General features: G+C 44.3%; 1 protein-coding gene and 1 long non-coding RNA gene across 4 annotated transcripts in view; one reads left to right on the forward strand and one right to left on the reverse strand.

Moving 5' to 3' along the window:
- The window catches only part of LOC309614378, a 477,476-nt gene that overhangs the window by 329,979 nt on the left and 128,401 nt on the right, over positions 1–19,096 (reverse strand). The window lies entirely within an intron of this gene.
- PRKCB (protein kinase C beta) overlaps positions 1–19,096 on the forward strand; it is a 311,912-nt gene that overhangs the window by 258,738 nt on the left and 34,078 nt on the right. For all 3 annotated transcript variants that reach the window (XM_082362498.1, XM_082362499.1, XM_082362500.1), the window contains exons 11-13: positions 10,339–10,430; positions 12,177–12,239; positions 17,388–17,526. In XM_082362498.1, the coding sequence (XP_082218624.1) occupies positions 10,339–10,430; positions 12,177–12,239; positions 17,388–17,526 (294 nt within the window). The remainder of the gene's footprint in view (positions 1–10,338; positions 10,431–12,176; positions 12,240–17,387; positions 17,527–19,096) is intronic.

The following is a 19,096-nucleotide window of genomic DNA, read 5'->3' on the forward strand; positions in this document are numbered from 1 at the left end:
CACGCACCACCATGCAGAATGGTCCTGGGTAGTTCAAAGGGTGATTTTGGGTGGTGCTCGGATTTTAAATTACGTTCTTTTCAGTTCACTTTATTTTCTTCTGAGTGCCTCGAAGAGAATGTTTCTGTTTGGTGCTAGCATGGCCATTAACATCTTTCTAACACTTGACTTTTTAACGAAGAGACAGGACCAAGCTTCAGGTTCTGAGCTTTGGCAAATAGCAGTTTCTAAGTCGCTGTTTTGCTTTTATTTTCTATGTATTTTTACAGATTTCTTTCATTTATGACAATATAAAGTCTTTTTATTTTTAAATTTTGAGATATTATAAGACAAATATAGAGAAACCACACACAATTGATGTTTTAATAATGAGTTATTACAAGGTTAAGTTCCTCATACCACCATCCAGGTCGAGAAAGAACTTTGGCAGCCACTCTAGAAGCTTCTCTGCGTCCCAATCTCAATCTCCCCCCAAATGGTAGCTTGACTTCCTTGCCTGTCTCTATAGTTTTATCATCCCTTGATAAGATAGTTTACTCTTTCCCATTTGTAGAAATTTGATTTGTCTTTTAATAGGGTGATTTCCCTCTCCATTCCTTCCATCCCTTTCTTTTATCTGCTAAAGATCCTGGGCTGTTTGACCCACAGCATTTTCACAGTCTGGATTTTGCTGAGTGCATAGTCATGGGGCCCCTCCACATGTTTCCTCTGTCCTCTGTGTTTTCTGCAAATTGGTAGCTGGACCTAGAGGTTCGGTCAGACCCAGGTTTGATCCCTTTGGCAAGACCATAGGTGGCTGTGTGTGTTTTTTCATCCAAAGTCACATAACGTCCGGTTGTCTCTCTTTTTGTAAAGTGTTGGCAACCAGTGATGCTCTGTGCCTAGGTCCATGAATTCATTAAGGATTGTGAGATGGTGATATCCTAATTCTGTCATTCCTTTTTCTTTATTAGTTGGAATTCTTTTATAAAGAGAGACTTCCCTCATCTGTTGCTTGGTCCCCTGGTGATACAGTTCATATAGGAAAGGCAGGATAGATGCATGACACTTTTTTTGTTATTTGACAGTTTTCATGAACTGGCTCACTGTTATGCCCCAAAGGTGACAAAAGTTTGCTTTTAAAATAAAATTTTTGGGTAAAAGAATAGAGTCCTTGTAAAGAAAAATATTAAGTGAGCAATAATTCACATTACCTGGGACTTGGCAAAGATCGGGAAGGGCATACATCTTACAAGTCCAAATCCCTAGTGTTACCTTGGGGAGTTAAGGCCTAAAGGTATTCAAGTAGTGACAGAAATGGGATTAGACTAGACTCTTAGACCTCTAGACTCTCTCATTCTCACATCTTCTCTTTTTTTCCATTGGTGGTTCCCAAACTGACTTGTGGACATCACCAGATAAAGGACAGTCTCAGTGGTAAACAGACTGAGTGGTAAACAAGGAGATCTTGTTCTCAAGGAAGAAGCTGGGCTAACTTGGAGCAGCAGTTTTCAATTTCAGTTGGATGTGTTGAGATTGGGGGAAATTGGTCATTTGTGACTAATATTCATTAAGTACAGTATCTTCATTTGTAATTTACTGTTTTAAACACGATAGAGTAGAGTGGATTTGATTCTCTTCTTTTAACATTGAGCCTTGTATTTCATTATGCTTTCTGGAATTGGAGAGTAGGGTCTGGGTGTGCATGGAAATTGTGCAGACCCTGGGTCCCCTCCAGGAGTTGTCACCTGCCAGGGAAGAGAGATTAAGAACCGAGAGAACGTAAAACACGAGAGTTGAGTAGATTCGAGTCTTGTATGGGGATGGAGGCCTCCTATTGAAGACCGACCCACAGTCTCCCACTCCAGCAAGGCCAGGGATGGAACAGGTTGCTTTCTTTGTTGGTGAGGATCAGATGAAATCGTTAACTCACGTTGAGGGGCTGTATTGTTTGGGGGGAAAATATAACTTTAAATAGCAGAGTTACGCTTGGCATGGGGAGATACACTCACTGCCAGCTGAGCTCGAGGCCCTTGGGGGCTGAGCGGGGTTGGCTGAGGGGAGAGCAGAGACCCTCCCATCTCACGTCCACTCAGCAGCAGATGCTCTTTGAGTGAAAGGCCCCCACTGAAAATTTTTTTCATTTACTTTTTCTTTTGGCTAAGCACATATATTTTAATTTTACATAAATTTATTTCAAAGACCTAATAATGCCTACTATACGTGAGGCACAGGACCAGCCATCATAAGCCACGTCCGTGACAGCCCTTGCATGGGTCCCGACATCATCCCAATGTCACAGACGGACACTGAGGCCATACAGCTAGTACGTTTCAGGGCCAGGACTTGAACCCAGGCAGCCTGGCTCCGAGGGGCTTTACACTTAATCACCGCACTATGAGGTCTTTTGAGTGTACGTTACCCGATTTCCACTCTACCTGACACGCGTGGGGCAGAACCGCCAGCAGCCAGCCTGTCTCCAGGCTCCAGCAGGGGCCCCACCGCATCCCACACCTGGTGCTCCCTCCTTCAGCTTTCCCATCCCTGGAGTGGATCTGACTTTCTGTCTGAGCATCTGCCATCCTGTGGGCCTTTGAAAACTCTGTTTCGTTCCAGCCTCACAAAACATCTTGGGTGGAAGGGATTATCTGACCCCCCACTTTGCAGGTGAATGGATTGAGGAACTGGGATGTTGGGTAGTTTTCCCTGGACACAGCACAGGGTCACAGGCCCACTGAACCCAGAGCCCAAGCTTTTACTAGTAGATTATGTTGAGTTGCTACCAAAATGGCCTCAACAGGGATGATCAAAAGCACAAAAAGCAGCAGCCTTAGTGTGCCAGCCTGTGTCAGGCATTGTGCTCAGTGCTCTACAGGTAACCTCTCATTTTATCCTCCTGACGCTTCGACTGGGTGGGCCCTGTGGCTACCCCCAATGTATAGATAAGGGCGCTGATATTCAGAGAAGTTCAGTAACTTGAGCAATGCCACACACAGGGAGGGGGGGGTGGCACTGGCATTTGTTCTGTAAGACTCTAGAAGCCCAAACCCCGAAGCCTTGCTATCCTGCCTCTGCCTGACCTCCAGATTCCTTTTTCTACTTTAGAAATTATCTTCATTGTCATGATCACATCTAATTTTAACAAGAACACCACAAGCACGTATTACTGTCCACACTTCTGTAAAGGAAACCAACCCTCAGAAATTTGAAATGCCTCAGGTTACACTGTCGGTAAGTGGCAGGTGTCCTAATGCCCCTTCAGGTGTTCTTTTCACTAGGAAAGAGTCACCTACTTACCCCACAAGGATATTGCGATGATCGGAAAGATTTCGTGGTGGGAGTGATTTTCAGATTTAGGGAGCCCTGCCTATAGGTGAAACAAACCATTGTTAACCTGGCTCAGGTGAGCAGGAAGGCCCATGAAGGTGGTCATTGTCTCACGCTCACCTTCTGGAGTTGCATATCCCCTGACCCCCAGATTGGTGCTCCAGAGGTGGAGGCGTCCTGGCTGGAATAGGCAGTATCCCTAAAGCCAACATCCCTGAAAGTCAGATCATTACTGCCAGTCTACAGGGGGTACTAAGGCTTATTGATTCTGTCAACAAATATTTATTTGTTGACATAAATGTGTCAGGACCCAGCTGCATCCCTGTGAGGGTACATCAGTGAACAAAAGAGATAAAGTCCCCTGTTCCTTGGGAATTTACATTCGAACGGAGGAGACAGATAATAAACAATAATAATAAAAAATAAAGGGGGAAGAGATGGATGGATGAAGACAGAGATGCTATTTTTGATTGGATGATCAAGGAAGGTCTTTCTGATAAGGATGACATTTGAGCAGAGACCAGAGCAAATGAGGGAGTGAGGCACGTGGATGTCTAGGGGCAAAGTGTTCTAGACAGCAGGGAGAGTGAGTGTAAATGCCCGAGGCAGGGACATGCTCGGCATATTTGAGGAGCAGCAAGGAGGCCAGCGTAGCCTGAGTGGAGTGTCATTTTGTATTTTGTGACCCAGAATTCTTTTATGAATCAGCTACTTTTAAAAAATGACAAATTTATTATAACATGCTGCAAATTTGATATGTTTTTTTTGCTAGAGACTTAGAATTTGGAAGGTAAAAGATCCTTGATAAAACAGAAAAATCTTGAAGGTGGTCAGAATAGATAAAAAGGAAAAAGACACCCTACCAATATACAAAACAATTTTTGTCATTCTTAAAACGATACAAATTTAATTTCTAAAAACTTGTTTAGAAAAGCAAAGTTACATCAGAAGTATTCTTAGACAACTGGATTTTAAAGATCCTTGAAAAGCATGCATGGCGCGATGTTAACAGAAAATGTAAGATATTACATTCTATTTAAAAGATTATTCTAAATGTGTTAAAATTGAATCTGCACACGGAAAAGAATCAGAGACACAGATAAATCGAAATTTTGATTTGATTTAGCGAGGGGCCAGTGGGTAATTGTCTTCATTTTGAATTTATATTATTTCAGGAGAGTCGATAATAAAACACTTTAAAAGTGTTCAATGTGCCACAAGATGGCAAAAGTTAATACTCAAATACACAGATACAAAAGCCATCAGAAGGGGGTTGAGTTTTTAGAGAATTGCTCATTAGAGGAACTGATCTTCGGAGAATGGGGTTTAGGCCACTTGTTCTAGAAGCACAAAGGGATAAGCACCAGCTTCTCAGTCAGATAAATCTGGGTCTATGATTACTGGCTGTGTGATCTCCAGGAAGTCACTTAACAGATCTGCATATTGGTTTCATCATCTTTAAAGTGACATAAGAAGTGAGGATTAGAAGAGGTGGTGTACAAAGTGCAGAACAAACAAAAAAGGAGGCTACCCGCATTATTTGAGCTGGCTGGAGGGGCACAAAAGGATTATGTTTCCTCCAGCCCTTTTGCAGTTTTTCCCGGGTACAATTGTCAGCCCAGCACATTCATGCAGTTTCCCGACCGCCAGTGGGCACAGGCAGTTAAGTCTCCTTAGCAAAACATCTATTTTAAATGTTTTCTTTTCAATTGAACATATGCACTTCTTTTTTTTTTTTTTTAAATAGAATTAGATTTTATGAGTCATTGAAGGACAGGAATTACTTCCTCCCCAAATTTGCTGTTGTAGCCCAACAAGAACTCAGTTGCAAGGCATGCTGGGAGGGGCATCAACCCAGAAGGCAAAAAGGGACAGGGAGGGGGATGAGGATGATTCCCCTTGTAGAGTTGGCCCCTGACGACACGTCCATTGAGCACCGAGAGTGTCCAAGGGGTCCTGGTAACTCGGGGTCAACTCGGGGTTGGCAGCAGTATCCAAGGATATAGTTTAATGTAAGGGCGTTGCTGTAGGAAACTCTTGGCCGTAGTCTCAGTTGGCCATGGTTGAGTTGCAGGAAACAGAATACCTCTTCCAAACTAGCTGTTGTTAAAAAAAAAAAAAAGAATTATTGGAAGAAAAACAACCCAAAGGCAAAGATGTACCTGAGCATCATAAAGATCTAGAAACTGTAACTTCAAAGCTTTCTAGACTAGATCTCTGTTTCTTTTTCCTTGCTTTCTTTGTTTTTCCCCTGTTCATGGTAACATGGCTTCCCTAGTCCCTTGCAGTTTGCCTACCCACCAAATTCCCCGAATTCCAATTCATACACAGGAAAGAGAATCTGATTGATTCAGCATAGGTCAGTTGTTTTATTCCTAGCCCAATCACCTAGTAATTGGCTACTAATTCAGCAGGAACCTTTAAGAAGGGGTTGTATCTACAGGGACGGAATAATTGGTGCTCTTGTCAGGTGGGAGACGCCATCTTGAATCCAAGGAGACCAACTGGGTTGGAGCAGGACATAGCCTGCTGCTAGCTAGCAGTGCAAACATGGTATTCAATGCATCCAAGGAGAGGAAGCTGGAGAGAGCTTGATAGGTGTCTGGGCCTCAGGCAACTAAAGCCATCCAAGAATCTTGAGTGCAGGAAAGGACCCAGGAATGCAACCCAGGCATATAGAGCTGGGGTGGGAAGGAATAGACACAGCCTGGTTCTCTCTGCCCTCTTGATGGTGGCCTTTGCATATTCATTCAATAATCAAAGGTCCATAGAATTCCAAGGAAGAAGAGAGATGGCCCTAGCCCTTGAGAACTTTGCTCTCTATGTGGAAGGGCAAAGCTTAGAAAGCAGAAAATACAGTTAGAGGAGCATCAAGTTGCTTGATTCTGATAGTGATTCTTAGGCTATAGAATACAGAGGAAAGAAGGTGTCCACACGCTCACTTGAGTGAGCCTCTGTGAGTTTGCATGGACTCCAGGCATTATCTGTTACATCTTTGCAAACCCATATGGAAGAGAAGCTATTCCTTCCCCTTTAGGAAGGCAGGGGAAGTTTAAGTAACTGATGCAAGGTCTCAGAGTAAGTAAGCAGGATAACCGGCCCTTGAACCCAGTATTAGCTCATGCCACAGCTAAGGCTCTTAACTGCACAGCTTCTTGATAGAAACAGATGGATCTTTGCAGTAAGAGGAACAGTTTACATACAGGATTGATTCACTGACCAGCTTGGAAAATCACTAAAGATCATTAAATAGATTAGCACTTATGCAACTCACCTTAGAGCAGGGTACACGCTTAGAGTTGCCCACATTGTTGATTTTCTCTGTCCGTGGTATCTTATTAAAAGTGGCAAGTGTCCTCCTGGCAGTCACATGGGCATTGTGTCACATCCCACTTTCAGCTGTCTTGGAGGAACAGTGATTATCTCTTTAAATGCCCTGCCCTATCCAGGGCCTCCCCTGGTGAATTCTGCACATGCAATCCAGCCATCGTTTTAAATCAGACTATTCTCATATTCACACTCCAAATTTGAAAAATTCTATCCAACCATTTTGCACGCTGCGGTGACAGACAGATATTTAATTTTATTTATTTACTGATGGAACATGAGCGGTCACGGAGAAAGGAAATTTATAATTAACTGAAGTCGTTTCACGCTTCGGAGACAAGGGCAGTGTGTAAATGAAGAATAACCGCAATAACGATGATAATTTGGAAGAAACACTTTGAAAGTTGAGCAGACTGGCTAGTTTGAAGAGAAAGATGGTGAGCTTGCCTTTCGGAGCTTTTAATTGGAGTTGACAGTGGAACACCCACGTAGAAACGTCCTGTAGCCAGCTGGAGCTGACTGGAGCTCAGGAGAAAGGGAGAGGATAGAAATTGAAGTCGAGATTCATCAGCCTAGAGCGATGAGAGTTGATGTTTTGAGCTGTGACAAGTCCTCTTTGGAAAACAGAGCAGGTAGCAGGGGCCAAGCTGGACTTGGAGTCCATACTCAATACATACTTTCCGATGTCCATGTAGGAGAGGCCAGCAAGTAGGTCCTGATCCAAACCCGCTGCACGTGACTATGAGAAAGATCTGTGAAGCCTTGGAATAATTTTATAGGAAGCGTGGGGAACAAAGTCAGATTTCAGGGCACTATGGGGGGAATAATTATGTCAGAATTGGAGGTAGTGGGTGAGCTGAAGTCCCCAAAGCTCACTCTTTGTACCTCTCATGAAATTTCTCTGAACGCATCCTACTTTAGATGATGGCTTTAGTTAGTTGTATATTAACCATGATTCTGAATTCCTATGGAATTAACCAAGATTCTGAATTTTCTGACGGCAAGACCTGTACCTTATCATTTTTGCCCTTTTAACGCCTAACACCATGAATTGCAAACATAAATGCTCGATAAAAGTTCTAAAATTCACTTCTCTGCTCAAGATGGGCTCTAGATTGCCATTGGCAGTGTTTTCCAAATTTTGATGTTCCTTGGGTTGGAGTGGGAGGTGAAGTACATGGGCAAATTGCATTTATTTTAAAAATAAGTCATTTAAGGGATTGATGTACCAAAGCCAGACTGGTGATAGCATGGAGTCAATAGACTCCAGAGAGGCATTTATTTTTTTACAGAGACAATGAATCTCCATTTATGACTTTGGTGTGAAGTTTTCAAATTTTTAAATAACTGTGTTTAAGTAAAAAAAAAAAAAAATAAGGTAAGTTAATAAAAAACATTTTAAAATAAGTAAATTTTAGTAGATGATTTAGAACAACATGGTAAAGATCTTAACGTAAGTGAGATGACTGACGTTTGGGTGGATGGCCTTCTGCAGTTCATCATAATCTGATCCCATGTCTTGCTCACATCTCATCTCCTCTTTTGTAACTCCGTGCATTCTACTCTCCCTCCTCAGCAATAATAGCCATCAAATCAGGGGCTTCAGGTGCTAGTTATATTTTTAATAATATGCATTAAAATAAACACAAAACTCTAAAGGTAAAAACGTAGCCCACCTAAAATTATCTCCCACCTCATTTTGGGAAACATTGCCGTTTGGAAGTTTATCTGGTCTCCCCACTTGCCTGGGGGAATCCTTAACGTCGGGCACCACGGATCATTCACAGTAGTATCTCTGGCAGTAGAAGAGCCTGGCAAAGAGTGGGCATCATTAAGTGTTTGCTCGGAAAATGAAAGGACAGCAAGATGCAAACCATAATGTTTAATAGCTGAAGCACTGGTGTGCCAATGCCACACTCAGTACAGTTCGAAGATGACAGATCTCAGGGTTGCCCCGAATACAGTGAGTGGTAGAAACAGACCACAGAACATGGCATTACCCACCGTGGAGCTCTCTCCCTGATGTTGGGATTCTGACTAATGAGTCTGGGGGGGGCAAGTTGAGTTCTTCCAAGCAGAAAGCAAGCAACTGAAATCTCTCCCTCACTTACTTCTCTCTCTGTGGCCGATGCCATCTGCTAGTTTTAAAAATAATTTTTAAAAGCAAGTGTTTTGGTTCTCTTCAACGTGCAGCAAAGACAGATGCTATTTTTAGGCTTGTTTTCTATCAGAAAACCCCCAAAGAACCAGGGGCAGGGTGTCGGCAGTTCTGGCTGACTGTCTCCACTCTGCCACTAACTTGTAAGTGACCTTCTTGCAAACCTCATATGCCTTGGAGTGGAGGGTTCTGCCTCTCATTAGAGATGTTGAGAGGGTGAAGTAGAGTCGGGCTGAGAAAGTCCTTCACCATTTCAAAAATAATTGATTAACCTGTACCCGTCCCTTGTGGTCTGCCAGCTTTTTTTTGACGTCCCTTCTCTTCTCCCCTGGACCGGAAGCTCCCAGAAGGGAGGACACACCCACACATCCATACAATGTCAGGGTCAGAACCTTATACGGGAAGCTGCATGATACGAGGTTACAAGTGTAGACTCTGAAACCAACCTGCCCGGGGTTCAAATCCTGCCAGGGGAAAAAGGTAATATTTGTCATGTTGGGTTGTTTAGAGAGAAAAATGAGACAAAATATGCAAAGCGCTCAGCTGAGTCACATAGTGCTCGCCAGGTGGTAGCTTCATTTCGTTGTTTTTATTCTAATTATTGTACACTCAATACACATTTGATAAATGCACACGTGACTGTTATATGTAAGATAAAGTTCTGTGCACTATAAGGAAGGCTTTTTTTCAGTGGTGGATTAAACCTTTGTTGTATGGCTGCCATCATTGTTAGAACACTTCACATACGTCATCTTGGTACTTACTCTATGGGCAGGTGGGTCGTGTCCACTTTACAGGTGGAGAGAAAGCTGGAGATTCGAGAGGTTAAGTAACAGCTGTTGCACAGCTAGTAGGTAGTGGAAAGAGACTTCAAATCCTATATTGATTTCATAGGGACCCTTTGCCCTACACATCACTTCTCTGCTACCCCCCTCCTGGTCTTACAGCCCCGTACAATAGCTTGGCGACTTTTGACAGCAAACCCCCTTTTACACAGCGACCCAGCCACCCCAATATATAAGTAAGACAGAAACACATATTTCACAACGCGACCAGTCCCAGAAGCCACACACTGTCATTTTTACAATATCCTGTTGGTTAGACAAGTCAGTCCAATTCTCAGAGGGAAGGGACTACACCAGGATGTGAACACCGGGCAGTGGAAATCACAGGGGACATGGCGGAGGCTGGCTCCCACAGCTTACCTATTACCTGTATATGATTCGCTTAATAGTCTCCACTGTTTATTAAAATAAGATTTACTAAACAATGATAGCCACTAAGTCACGAGATTAATGTGCTAATTTTATTTTCCAGTACCGACAAGTATAAAGTTAGCGTTATTAATTTAAAAAAACAATTCACATACTGCCTGTGGTCACTTGCATACTTCCAGTGGCACAAATACTCCGCTTGGGGAAACAGTGCACCCAACCTGTCATAGAGTCCTGGTGGTTTTGAACATAAATCCCAGCTATTACCTGCTCTCCGTTTGGAACCCAAGAAACTGTAAGACGCTGACTTTGCTCTTCACTGTCTTCTCCCAGGACCGCCTGTACTTTGTGATGGAGTATGTGAATGGTGGCGACCTCATGTACCACATCCAACAAGTGGGCCGGTTCAAGGAACCTCACGCTGTGTAAGTGAGAACTGGTGCTGTGCTTTTCCCTTGGGATAAATGGGGGGGTTGTTAGTTCTTTTGGGTTCTTAGTCGAATAGGGATTTTAAACATCTTGAGCTTTTTCTTTAAACATCTTGGGCTTCTGAGAAATACATGGCCGGGGCAAAGGGTGTTCTGCTGAGATGGGATACTTCTTTCTTTCTTGACACCAGCTAAGAACTTGAAGCTTGAAAGCCACAGCTATTTCTTTATCTCTACGTTTCTTGGGGCCACGCTGCGTGGCATGTGGGATCTTAGTTCCCTGACCAGGGATCGAACCCACGCCCCTTGAATTGGAAGCGTGGAGTCTTAACCACTGGACTTCCAGGGAAGTCCCTATCTCTAAGTTTTGCCCCTGGCTCATAGAGAAAGCCCTATAGCTTCCTTGGGGAATGTCATTGTAGGTTTTGTGTATTCCTTTGCTGATATTTATTGAGAGCTTACTATGTGCCAGGCCCAGAGAGTTTTTAGAGACTTGTTTAAGGTCACAGAGCTAGTGTGAGGCAGATCCAGAATTCTGACCCAGATCTTCTTTGCTCATGTTGTCTGTCTGACACCACTCTCCCTCTTAGATGCCCTCGTTCCAGGGAGATGAAGGCTCAAGCTGCATAGTGACTACGCTCTGTGGCTCTTGGGGTGGGGAGACTGACTCTGGGTCTTTGGAAATCTGTTTCCCCTGCTGAGTTCATTCTGTCCCCTTCAGTCCACAAGGCAGCTGGTCTGTTCTTTTTAGAACACAAATTTCATCCTGTTTCTCCCGGCTGATGGAGAATAGGAGCACGGCAAGTCATAGCATCAGCAGCGCTAACCTCTCCTAGGGAGTTTGCCAGGCTCTCATTGTCCCGCTAGAAAGCTCTGGAGGCTCATCTAGGGCCCCATCCCATCATTGCAGAGGCTTGCTGGCTCCTGTTCAGCTCAGCCTTGCCCCCCTCCTCCCACCTGCCCAGGTCATGAGCACTAATTCTGGCAGGGTTTGCATTCTCGTGCCTCCAGGTCGTGCCATTTGTGTATCTTGGCACAGTCCTAATGGGTTGGCTCTTCTTTTACTTCTGACATCTAATTGACCACTGACCTTCACTCCATTATCACACAAGACACATTGTCAGGACATTTTACAGAGTTCCCCAAAGGCCCGCCCAACCTTTGTAACGGGGCTTTCTGGTTCTCTCAAAAATCTGTTTCTTTCCGGGCCTTCATGAAGAGCTTACGCTTTAGCCAGATGCTGTTTCCAGTACTGGCTGTGCCATTCATTAGCTGTATAACTTGGTCAAATTATTTCTTGTCACTAAGCCTCCGTTTCCTCATCTGAGGAACAGGGAAGTAGTAGTATCACCTACCTTATGGGATTGTTATTTAGATTTAATCAGATGCTAACCTGAAATGATGCAAGGTTGATGGTGAGCCTTCAGCAGAGGTTAGCCGTTGTCATGCTGTAGTCTGAAATGATCATTCTCCAGCCAGTTCATCATATCCCGTGGCCTCCTCCCCACTAAGCAGTTGCTGAACCTCTGCCCACCCCATTTTGTCCTTAGCCTCATAGCTCTCTAAACCCTGTTCATCCGTCCAGACTCTCATACTTCGTTTTATGAGATGTATGGTTCACCATCCATGGTGGAACATTAATGCCCTATGCCCAGTTCAATATTGTATTGACTTCTGAGAGTTGCCAAGCATATGGTGTCCTTGAATTTCTCCATTGCTTTTTGTTTTTTTTTTTAATTTCAGATTTTATGCTGCAGAAATTGCCATCGGTCTGTTCTTCTTACAGAGCAAGGGCATCATTTACCGGTAAGTGAACACTGCTGTACTTTCCATCTCCTTGGCTTCTCAGCTCCTCCCTTCCCTGCCTCTTTCTTTAACTGCTTTTAAAATTAGAATCCACGGTGGGGGAGGAATCCTCCAGTGCTAACTTGGGCATGTGCTATGCCGGCAGCATTGCCCACTGCCCGGGCAAAGTTTGGGCAGCTCTATACGGTGACAGAAGCTCTTCCTCCAGTGATGGTTCAGAGCCTCGAATGTGAGACCATTTCCTCCGAGGAGGAGGCTCGCCCCTGGGGACCCAGCCCTTCTTTCTCTCACCCGTGGACCCCACATTTGGGGAGCAAGCAAAGCATCGTGGCTGGCAGAATGTTCTGGATCATATTATTAGGAAACAAATTTCTTTCTTTCTTTTTTTCTTTCCTTTTTTCTTTTTTTTTTTTTTTTTTTGCTATGTAACTACAATTTGGAAATGGATCTCTGAGTAGCTTGCCCTGAAAGACAGGATTAAGCTCCGGACTTGGCATTTGCCCATTTTTGCAGGAGCAAGTGTATGATCATAGCCGGATGAGTCATCCCATTTTATATCTCATGCAAGCAGACTATGGAGCCTGGGGCTGCTATTTGTCAGTGAGTCCAGGGTGTACAGTTCTCCTTACACTACACGGATGCAAATGGCATTACGGTGCAGGCTTGCGTTGGTTTGTTATGCAAGGGAGGCTGGTGCGTGGCACGGGGCTTCCAAAGGGCACTTGGCATGGGCGAGGGTCTATTTAAAAGATCCTGAAGAGTCATCTAAGTCCGTTTCATTCATTCATTCATTTGACAAACATGTATTGAAAGCCTACCATGTGCTGGCCTCTAGTCTAGATGGTGCGGATACAGCGTGAAGAAAACAGACAAAGCCCCACGTCTGTAGAACTCATATTCCAGTGGTGGAAGACAGATACGTAAATCATACTAATACAGTCTGTCGAGTAGTGAGAAGTACTATGGAGGAAAGTCAAGCAGGGGAGGGGGCTGGTGTGGGCTGGGGGGTGGTGGGTTGCCTGTCATTCTGTACAGAGCATGAGATTAGGGTCTGAAGAGTTAGGGAAGACCCTCGGAGGCCTGGTCTTCCTAAAGCAATTGAAGAATATAGGACTAAAAGGCATAAAGAGATTAGCCCTGGTGATCTCAAGGCAGAAACTGGAAGTGAGGCTATGGGCCCTGGTGGGATGGAGGGATGGAAGGTGAGGGCCTTGCCAGAAGCCTGCAGAGTCCTGGGGCTTTTTTTTCACTCCATGAAGTAGCAAATCCGGAATGCATAGAGTCCCCACTCTGCCTGTGTGCTCCTGAATGGAGGAATGAAGGTCAGGAAGCCAAGTGGCTTTACGTGGCACGGTGTGATCTCAGTGAAGAAATAGAAACAGAGAGAGTAACCATAATAATTTAAACTGTAAATTGTGTGGTCATTCAGCCCACGCTCGTCCTCAGTGAATATGTGTCACCACGTATGCATGAGACAGGACCTGTGAAGCCTCTAATTCCCCCAGTTTCTCCTTTGACTGTCATGGTGGGAGCATCTTGTGCTGAATGTAATTCTGGTGTTGAAAGGTGCACATTATCTTCCATACGACGTGACCCCTAAATTCAAGCCCGTGACTTCAGCTGGTGCTTAACCAAAACACCGGGGATCATGGGTAATTGTTCACTCTACATGGTTTTCACCTTATGTGCTGACATTTGAACCTAACTCCTATACAAGATGGGCCTCCACCAGAATAGAATCAAGGCACTCAAGCGTTGCTGAGAAGATCAAACAGGGGACTGTAAGTTTATTGGAAGAAAATCCAATCCCAGTGGAGAAAACAGGAGATGAAATGATTAGAGTCCTTGCCAACAGGGTTGGGATTGAAGGCAAGGTTTCCAGTCTAGCAGGGAACTGGATTGGGATCTGGGGTCCATTTGGTCCAAGTCGTAAAATGCAAAGATTAGCATTCTAGGTGCTAGACCGTGCCTAAATGCAAAGCTTTTTCTGCTAACGACACATTCTCTCTTTCTTCCTCCATTATTTATACATTTAGGGCATATTTATCACTTTTTTAAGCCACTCAACATCTGAACCCCTTTCATTTGTGAGTAGGAATGGAGTCCATATCCTCCTCTAAAGATTTAACGTGGCAGATACTTTCACAGCCTCCCTGTAGGAAGAGCAGACACACAACTCAGGCTCTGATGCTCATCACACTCACTGAAGACCTTGAATTAGAAGTTAGTGACCAAGAAAACAGAGACTGTAGAATCGAGAGGGACCATAGTCAATCAGCTATGTCTGGTTGCCAGAGGCGTGAGGGGAAGCGGTTCTTAGGAACAGCATCCAGAGCCCAGTGTTAGGGCTTCATGGAACAAAGGGTGATGTCTGTGCCCAGTGGTGACATCAGTGGCATCTTCGCTGGCGCATCTCTGTGCTGCAATTAGGCATTGTTCCTGGCTGTGTAGCCTCCAAATCTGGTTCTTCCGCCTTTTTGGAGATTCTCTGAGCTCCCCAATTCCCTTTTAAAAAATTCCTTTTTCGGTTGAAATAGTCAGAGTTGGGTTTTGTTTCTCACAATCAGGAACTTCAGTGGAGACAGTATTTGCAATTGATAATCAAGTGAAAACTGTAAAAAAAAAAAATTTACATGACAGAAGATGTATGGTTTTTTAATTTCATAGAGATTGGTTTCATGTTGGTAAAGTCTTTAAATGTTATAAATCCCCCTCTTCTTCATTTGGATCTCTAGTTATTTGGACAGTTCTTAAGTAAAGAGGATGAGGAATCATGCTAGACTTGCCCTCTCTGTGGACCATGGCTGGAGATGTTGGTTGGGGGGAGGACAAATGACCCTTCCAAACTTAGTGTTTGATTTGTAGATTGCCATCTCTAGAATGTGTATTGATTTTGTCCTTGATGGATTTGTGAACATGAAACATCTGGCCAGCCCCCTTTAGAAGCAGAAATGAGGATTTATTACATTAAACAAAAGAATGGAGTGGGCTATCAGAACACTATTATGTGACAGTGAATATGACCGGGGCGTGCTCCAGCCCCATGACCTGCTGGCTTTTAGCACCTGAAGCTCCTTTTCTATAATAGACGAAGATGTCCTCACTTCCAGAGTTGCCCCAGCTGCCTCTTTGCGGGCATGTGGTCAAGCTGAGGGGAATGTCATGGATCTCTGTCAATCAAATCACATGCAGACCTGGTATGTTTAGGTGAAACAAGTTTCTGCAAAGTCAGCTTTTCTAAGTTCCAAGCTGGCCTTCAGAGACCTCTGTGGCTTGTAGAGAAGCATGAAGGCTGGATGTGGGTAGCACCACGGACAGCACCAGAGATCGTGGAATGTTGCTGTTGGTAAACACTGGGGTGCAAGTGAGCTTCCCCTTGGATGAAGAGACCTCACAGACACAGACAGTAGATGCCAGGATATATTTTCAGGTTGTATTCGTTTAGTTGAAGATGATGACGGCAACTCCATTCAAACTAACTTACATTAAAGGAGGCCTTTTCTGGCTGACATAACTGAAAAGTCCAGGAGGCAGATCTCACTTCAGGCCTGGATGGATCCAGTGGCTCAAATGATGTTATGAGCGTTTATTCTCTTTCTCTAGTTCTGCTTTATCTATACTAGCTTTCTTCCCTCCATCTGTGACCCCTGGCACTTCTAGACTTACTGTCTACCACCTGAGCAATCCCAATGTAAAAAGAGCTCATCTCTTTCCTGATGGTATCAGCGACAATGCCAGGGCTGATGTTGATGTTCAGGGGCTTTGAGTAGCTCATAGTGGGTCACGTGGCCATTCCTGAACCAGTCACTGTGACCAGCAGCATTTCCACTGGCCAGGACAGGGCCACATGACCACTCCTGGAACCAGAAGTTAAGGGCAGCATCACCAACCATGAGAATCAGGGAAGGTGGTTCTTGAGAATCAGGCAAGATGGTCCTTCAAAGGAATATTAGGATGCTTGAGAATGGCTTGAGAATCAGGGAAGGTGGTTCTTCAAAGGAACAGTAGGATGCTCTCACCCCAGGATGCTAGAATAGGCAGAAGCCACAGATGTCCACCACCCAGGGAAGATGATTTAAAGGAGAGATCTGAACTGAACAGTAGATCCCTTTACCTCTGAAGAAGTTGGATTTCTAATGGGATTGAGGAAGTCTGGCCCATAGATCGTCCCTACTCATTGATGCTGAAACACCAACATGTGATGACATTGGAGTCAATGTTTAGGGAGGAGGAAAGTGTGATGATATTGGAGTCTTCGGATACACTGGGAGTGTGCAAGGGTCCCCAGACATCAAACTCTCCTCATCAACACGGATGAAATAAAAGAATGGGAGTGTAGCCCGTGCCATTTAGGACATCACTCCATGGAGGTGACACCCTCCTGACACTCTGTTACAGTAACCTCCTTCAGTTCCTGTCCATCTCATTCTTTTTATTTCTTTGGTACCATCCATCAGAAGCTATAATAAGCATGCTTATAGATTTGAATACTTGGTAATTGTCTTTTCCCCTCTACTAGAATTTAATCCGAACAAGAGCAGGATGCTTGTTTATCTTGTTCGTAGTATATACCTCACTCAAAGCATAGTGCCTGTCACATAGTAGGTGTGCAACACATATTTTTTGGTTGAAAGAATCAGTAGAAACTCCTGGGTTCATGGCCTAGGAACTGGCTTAGGAGAGCTTGGGGCACTTGGTGTTAAATAAGATGCTCTCAATCCGTTTTTTTCTCCATGATCTTCAGAGATTTTTTTAAAATTTTGTGTAAAACATATCTTCCTACGAAATGTAAGCGGTCCTGAAGTTGCAGAGGTCAACTCTGGAGATGCTCCTGGATACAGGAAGCCTCTGTGGATGCTCTGCCCTTTATTTAGCTGTCTGTGGATCACTCTTCTCAGAGCTGCTGTCTCACTGTGTCCTTCTGAGACGCTTGGCACAGTTGGCTCTGTAGGAAAAGCAAAGCACAGGGGTTTGTGCACCCTTGTATCTCCCTGCCAGATTATAAGCTGTTGGAGGGCAAGGGCTGGGTCGTACCCATGGCTGTGCCCCCAACACCCCTGCTGTAGTGTCTGGTGCATAATGAGTGGCTGTTGGTTGGCTTGAAATAAATAGCATTTAATTAAATCTCTAAATCTTCTGTCTACACAGAGACCTGAAACTTGACAATGTGATGCTGGATTCTGAGGGTCACATCAAGATCGCTGATTTCGGCATGTGTAAGGAAAACATCTGGGACGGAGTGACAACCAAGACCTTCTGTGGCACTCCAGACTACATCGCCCCTGAGGTGAGCTGATGCCAACCCCTAAGGTGTGTCTGTGTTGTGTTGATGTACTGATGTCTCCCCGGGGCCCTAGGTGGCCACATAGGAGCTGGGAAAGGTTCAGGGGGTACCTGACAAGCAAACCTCAGGCTGGTCCTTCTCCTGTCCTCTAAATTATTCCTTTGCGATCACACATGAAAATTAGCTTAGCACACATCCAGAAGCTCAGGCCCAAAATACATCAACGTTTGGGAGAAAATTTAAATAAAACTCAAAAGAACCATCCACCACACATCAGTAACATTCTTCATCAAGCTGCTATGGCTCATGGCCATAGGATACCTCCTAATTATGACACTGAAACATTTGTTCAGGGGAGGGAAGGGGGGGGGAAGGGATTGATTGATTCTCTGGACTGACTTATGACACAGGATCTGTGTACTAATAGGTATGCAGTAGTTGTGCTAAATCCTAAAAGACTCAGAATTTTTCTTCCTATGATTAAGATATAAATGAAAGTGTGAAGATTTATTTTAGTGCCTCCCCGTTCCTTCCCAAAGGAAACGGTCAGTTGCAGAATGGATTTCCCCAATGTGTCATGGTACAAAAATTTGTGCCAGATGATAGCCTTCCTTTTTCTCTGAATTGGTGCTCAGAAAGGTGGCATTCTGCAATCTGTTACTGGATTTTTATGGAAAGGAACTGAGAGCTTGGCATAGAGTCTTGGAAATGGACATTCTAGAATTCCTCTTTTCTTGACTGTTAAGGCTTCATATGTAACAATGGTGACGGGAGGGCCCATGTCACTAAGTAGCTTGGCACTAAATTTAAAACCTGCATACTCTGTTACCAAAGCTGTTCCTCTTCTACGAATCTAGTTTGCAACACACACACACACACACACACACACACACACACACACACACACACTCCATAAGTGGAAGGATATGTGTTCGAAGTCCTTTCTTCATTGCAGCACTATTTTTAATAATGAAAAATAGGGACTTCCCTGGCGGTCCAGTGGTTAAGACTTTGTCTTCCAACGCAGGGGGTGCAGGTTCGATCCCTGGTCGGGGAGCTAAGATCCCACACACCTCGCTGCAAAAAAAACAAACAAACAAAACTGAAACATAAAACAGAAGTAATATTGTAACAAATTCAGTAAAGACTTTAAAAGTCGTCCACATCAAAAAAATCTTAACAAAAAAATAACGAAAAACGGAAGGCAACCTCAAAGACGATCAATAAAGGAACAGTGCTACATTTCATATTAAGAAATATTGTTCAGGGCTTCCCTGGTGGCGCAGTGGTTGAGAATCTGCCTGCCAATGCAGGGGACACGGGTTCGAGCCCTGGTCTGGGAAGATCCCACATGCTGCGGAGCAACTGGGCCCGTGAGCCACAATTAACTGAGCCTGCGCGTCTGGAGCTTGTGCTCCGCAACTAGAGAGGCCGCGATAGTGAGAGGCCCACGCACTGTGATGAAGAGTGGCCCCCACTTGCCACAACTAGAGAAAGCCCTCGCACAGAAACGAAGACCCAACACAGCCATAAATAAATAAATAAATAAATAAAGAATAAAGAATGATGATTT

The sequence above is a fragment of the Balaenoptera borealis genome, assembly GCF_965194805.1.
Source record: "Balaenoptera borealis genome assembly, chromosome: 16".
Lineage (NCBI taxonomy): Eukaryota > Metazoa > Chordata > Mammalia > Artiodactyla > Balaenopteridae > Balaenoptera > Balaenoptera borealis.